The following is a 6,118-nucleotide window of genomic DNA, read 5'->3' as shown; positions in this document are numbered from 1 at the left end:
ATAAAACACCCCGCCCTAGAATTTAACCCGGTATATTATCACCGCTAGAGGGCGCTCAAACTAGAACCCAAAATCGATACATAAAATATATACGTGTGTGTGTATATATATATATATAAAAAACATGCAAACTCCTTGTACTCTTTGTACTCCATGTTTACATACATACATATATATATATATATATATATATATATATATATATATATATATATATATATATATATATAAGGAGTATAAAGACTACAAGGAGTTTGCATGTTCTCCTGTTCTCCCCATGTTACAAGGGTTTCCTCTGTGTACTTCGCTTTCCTCCCCCAGTCCAAAGATGTCTTGTAGACTAAATGATATTTGATGGGTTGCTGTCTTGTCCATTATGATCCCCCGTCCTGTGCCCTAGATTCCATGGTAAAAAAATATCAGGCTCCTCTGCCACCTTGTGGTTAATAAGGAGGGTGAATAGAATTATTATTATTATTTTTTTTTTTTTTTTACAAATCTTTAATATTCCGATATTTATTTTGAGTTTTTGGTTTGATAAATGGGTAAGTTCCATAATAACTTAATATATATGTAAGCATGTTTTCATGGAGAACTAAATGTTATCAACACAGAAATATGTTAAGAAAATGGTGCCAGTGACAGCAGAAGGAAACAAGAAGAAAGAAATAAACACTGAAATCTAAATAAATAGTGTTTAAATAAATATTTTGGTCTTTACATACAGAATTACATTTGAAAATAAAATCAAGCACAAATACATAATCTAATACTATAATAATGACAATGTTAATAAACAACTATCTTTTTTTTTCATACAGAAACAAAAACAAAATTTTTTATGTATTACAAAACATTATATAAAGAATAAAACAAACATGATACAGTATTTACTATTAAAAGAGGCCCCAGACAAACAGATAGTTTAGGTGTGTTTCTCACTCCTCCTCTCTCTCTGATTCGAGGACCCTATATAATTTTCAGACTAAAGCTTTAAAAGTGCACTAGTAATTTTACGTCTATGGCACTTTTCTAACGATAGACAATTGCAAAATGTTTAAAGTCTTCTTAGTTAAAAGTGCACATTGTGCTTCAGGGCTCTTTCAACGTTAGTAAGTAAATACTCCACAACTAGAACAAAGAAAGACTCAAATTTTTCCCTGTAATTAAGCAGATACCTTTCTGGCTGGTGTGTCAAATATCAGTGGGGTGTTTATTTTCAAAAGTATTCAATATGCACTAAACAAACACAAATCGCTAGTGCTGTAATTTACTGATATTCTCTTCACTGCTAATTCTCTATAGTGCTGTTTGTAATCTTATGAATAGATCAAATCAAATAAAATTTTATTTGTCATCAGAGTGAAATTATAATTGTCAGAACTGAACATATAACATGTAAGATCATTAGAAATATAGTTATCACCAGATACAAGTTGTTCTTGATTTTATACGTATAAATATGCAGACCAAAGATAGAGTAAACGTGACTAAGAAAAACTCTTCCCATCTCTATAATGGAAAATTCCACAGACAAAACAATAGTAGTTGGTTACGAGATACGGAGAACAAGTTACATTTGATTGTGTTCAGACGCTGAGTCAAAACATACTGATTCCCATGGATCTGACCTTTCTTTCTGGGAAATAGGACCAAAACAATCAAGTGAATAAAAAAGTGTGAGCAACAAAATGAAAGTTTCTGAAGATCTATGAGTACAAGCATGTTCTCCACATGCTACAGGTGTTTCCTCTGGGTAGTTTGGTTTCCTCTCCCAGTCCAAAAACATAACTTGTAGACTGATTGGCATTTTCATATGTACAGGAGTGTGTGTGCAATAGTGCCCCTGTCCTGTGCCCCAAGTTCCCTGGAAAAAGCTCCAGGCTCCTTTGCCACCTTGTGTTAAATAAGAAGGCTGGATAGATTCTTTGTAATACCTTCAATATTCTAATATTTAGTTAAAGTTGTTGGTATGCTAAATGGGTAAGTTCCAAAATAACTTGAAATGTATGTAAGAATGTTTCATGGGGAATACATTTTAAAGAATGTAATTTTCCTTGGATTCTCAATGTTGTCAGCATAGAAAGATGGTAAGTAAGATGGCAAGAAAATAATGGTGTCAACAGAAAAAAAAAACGATTTATTCTAAGTATTTACATTCATAGCTTTCGGAGACTTGTTCAAACTATGGCACTTAGTATTGCTTTGGAGAAATAAATTACTCAAATCTTCCAGGGGAAAAATGACAGTACACACTACAGCCTTGTTTCTAAAATACAATGAGCGATCAGGTTTGTGTACGAGAGTGAAAGAGGTACCTTTATGTTGTTCATTCTGGCTGGTGGCAAGTGAAGGCTTAATGGCTCATATCTAAATGACCTCGAATGATCATTATTCTAAAGTTTCACTTTAAAGTACAGTAATATGACTTTTCATTTGACTAAATTTGCTCTTGTTGGCCACCTTTATGTCATACATACATATAAAGATACAGCTGAATCAGTAAACACACTGTGCCCCTTGTTTATTTTTATTGCAGTAAGAAAACATTTTGATTATACATTTTCTTTCATATAGAACATGATCTTTTATTTCAACATGCTAGACAATGCACATACAGTTTAATTTATTTATATGTGTCCGCAGTATAATGATTATATCCAAGCAATTAGAGCTGAAATAAACTAATACAATATGTAACTTCACTGAATAAAATGAACATTTTCACCTTGGTATTGAAGTGTGTTGTTATTTCTGTGTTTCTGCATTCTCAGAAGAGAATATAAGCTTACTCATGGCTCGGATGTATTGTGAGCCATCAAGCGCTGTCAGCTTAAGGCTACTCAGAGGGAGAAGAGTGCTGTTAGTATAGTACCGGAAGACTGGACACTGAGATTGGATCACCTCCATAAAGACCTAAGGGACAAGCAGAGCAGCTGTAGAATAAAATAAATACTATGCAGGTAGTATCAATTATATAAAATCAGGAACACATCCATATCCATATACAGTACATAATCTGCCTGTATGGTGTTAGCTGAGCTCACCTGAATGATGTCTTCAGTGTCCTGTGCTGCATTCTGGAACATCTTCTCACAGTGCTGCAGGTACATCTCATACAGATGGAGGGTGTGTGCGTCCACTTCCACAGACTCATCACTCACCTCTGTTTTCTTCAGGTTCCTCAGGAAGTCTGTGTTTACTGGCCCACACTCTATCAGACTCACACTGCATCATGGGAAAGGGTGTTAGTAGTAAGGTATAGTAAATAACTATATTTAATATCTAGCTATAGTGTTCTAGCTTGTGAGTGACGATTCTGAATACAGCCAGAGAACTAACTGGATATTGAAGTGTTGCAGCAAAATGGCCAGACTCTCGCAGACTCCCTCTACTGCAAATTTGCTGGCACAGTACACCTCATTAAATGGAAGACCTGGAACATACACACACAAACACACAGCTATAATACCACCAACAAAAGAGAGAAATCACTACAAAATTAATATCATATACAAACACTTTATCTTTAATATATACAAATGTAGCTAAAATGTTTGCGGTTATTAGACTTTCAATAAAAGATGTTAATCAAGCCTATTTATAGATTTAGTTTTTTTCTTGTTTACAGCTTAGAAAGATTATAAATTGTATTATTAGTTTCTTTTATATTCTATTCAATCTGTGTGTAGGATTATATACATTTACTGTAAAAAAAAAAAAAAAAAAAAAAAAAGATTTTTGGAAAAAATCTAATACGCATGATAAAAACAAAAGGAGATTTTTTCCTCAAAAAAACCTTAAAGTCTTTGTTTTAAATTCTCACCTTGTAGGCCTCCCATGCTGCCAGTGACCAGGATTCGCCCTTGTCTCCTTCTCTTCATTTCGGGTAGGAATGTTTGGATGGTGCGGATTGTACCCAGCAGATTCACCTCTAAGATTCCTCTCATGATGTCTTCTGATTGGGCTTCCAGGGGACCCATAAGCCCCACACCTGCATTACATACTGAAAAAGAAAGAGAGAGAGAGAAAAAAAAAAAGAGATGGTAGGGGGTCAGATATAAAGTTAAATAAATTCAATTCAATTTACAAAATGAATTGTTTCTTAAGACGCCAAGACTTTTTGTACATTTGGTATTTACAAAAAAACGTCTGTAATTATTCTTGTTATAATTAAACTGTACACTGTTAGAAAAAAAAGTTCTTTCAAAAAGTAATTTTTTTTCAAGTGTATAAAAAAAACATTTCAAAACATTATCAATAGTCATTTAATATTGTTATGACCATGAAATATGTTCATAAGTAGGTTTTTGAAATCATGAAGGTATACTGTAGATTTAGTGCTGTATATTGAAATCTGTGTTTCAGGAAGTTTTATTTTATTTTAAGACTTTCTGAGACACATTTTTTTCATTCACCCAGTATGTCTACTCGGCCCTCTGTGATGCTTCCCTGGACCGTTGTTATGGACTGCTGATCTGTTATGTCCATTTGCAGAATGGCCATGGTCTCATTGTGCAGATCTCTCACACTCTCCAGCAAGCGCTGCTTCTTATCCAGATTACGCATGGTGGCATACACTAAACAAAAGCAAAATGCAATCCAAATTGGGTTATTTTAACAATTAAGCGCCATACAAAGTAAGTAAGTACCACAGATCGTTAATGTACCTACCTTTGTATGTTTTAGATGGATCTGATGCAAGATGGATGGCCAGACTTAGTCCGATTCCTGATGAGCAGCCGGTGATGAGAACTACCTTCTGCTCCATCAGAACAATTCAGTCTCAGTCCAAAGAGCTGGAGGAAAAAAAAGAGAGCACCACTGGGCCGAGGATGAGAGCAGGAATGGTGTTAATGTTCTTGCAGAACGTAAGACACTTTTCACAGCTGCTTGCTGTTGTGTCTTTTACTTTGAACCATTTGGGAGGGTGTTTTAGGATTCCTTATGATCACAAGGTCAGCTTGAAAGCAAACATTTTGGTTCCTGCGTTCCCGTTAAAATAGGTACACAGGTGCACTGAGACTGCATGCTACCAAACACACGGAGTCACACGAAATTTACAACATTTTAATGACCTTATGACCTCAAAATACATCAATAATAAAAAATATAAATAATTATAAAAGTTCCAAAACAACTAATCAATTAAATTAAACAATTGTGAAGCATGACTTTGAAACCTAACTCAAGCTTGATTTTAACTGAATCTAAACAACTTTGTGGCTGTGGGTTTTTTTTTTTTAAGTGTTTTTTTGGTCCAGTGTGAACCAAAGCTTGAACAAAAGTACCTAAAACCAGCTTAAGACAAGTTTCTATCATTTTTTATTCTAAGGTTTTTACTGTGTTTACTGTTTCTATGATGTAGTTTGAATTTTTAATTGCATAGACATATTACAGAATCTTCCCGTGGGCTCACCACCTGCAGGAGGGACCGTAAGGGACCGGTGCTGAGAGTATTGGGCAGCAGTCGAAGGCGGGGGCCTTGACAGCCCGATCCCTGGACACAAAGAAGTGTCTGGGGAATCTGCTTAGACTGCTGCCCCCGCGACCCGAATTACGGATAAGCGGGAGAAGATGAATGAATGAATGAATATCACAGAATTTAACACACTTGTAAATGTGCATTTGTTTGTGATTTTTCAGTACAAGAAAGTGCCTCTAAATTGGAAGTGTATAGTGCAGTGGTCACCAACCTTTCTGACACCGAAAGCTACTTCTTGGGTACCGACCAGTTTGATGCACACTTCTGAAATATCAAGTTTGCTCAATTTACCTTTAATTATATGTTATTATTAATAATTAATGATATTTATCAACACCAAGGGGCATCAAACTCAATTGCACAGGGGGCCAAAACTCAAAGCATATTTTAGTTAGCGGGCCGAACAGGATAAACATTTACATTGAACACACTAAAACATTGTTTTTTTTAACATAAATATGAATAATAACAGACAGGAATATTATTCCAGAATAAATAAACTTTAAAAACCTTAAAATATTTTGCTCTCCATAAAAATATCTCCTGTCAAACACCAGACGTCTCACAGCTTCATCATACAGCTCTTCAGAAACTCTCCCTCAGTAAATAACCGGCTGATGTGCCTCTGATTTC

At 34.9% G+C, this 6,118-nt stretch overlaps 1 protein-coding gene across 1 annotated transcript; it reads right to left on the bottom strand.

Annotated features, from left to right (window-relative positions):
• Window positions 1–477: 477 nt before the first annotated feature.
• Window positions 478–4,942, bottom strand: hsd17b1 (hydroxysteroid (17-beta) dehydrogenase 1). The gene is made up of 6 exons (XM_083566095.1): window positions 4,675–4,942; window positions 4,419–4,580; window positions 3,827–4,006; window positions 3,343–3,436; window positions 3,048–3,228; window positions 478–2,916 (listed from the first exon to the last, which is right to left on the bottom strand). The coding sequence occupies exons 1-6, from the start codon at window positions 4,769–4,771 to the stop codon at window positions 2,749–2,751; spliced, it is 882 nt and encodes a 293-aa protein (XP_083422221.1). The 5' UTR covers window positions 4,772–4,942; the 3' UTR covers window positions 478–2,748.
• Window positions 4,943–6,118: the final 1,176 nt, after the last annotated feature.

This window comes from Silurus aristotelis (assembly GCF_946808225.1).
Source record: "Silurus aristotelis genome assembly, chromosome: 17".
Classification (NCBI taxonomy): domain Eukaryota; kingdom Metazoa; phylum Chordata; class Actinopteri; order Siluriformes; family Siluridae; genus Silurus; species Silurus aristotelis.
The sequence above is the reverse complement of the archived record's forward strand: the minus strand, read 5'-3'. Positions and strand labels throughout refer to the sequence as shown.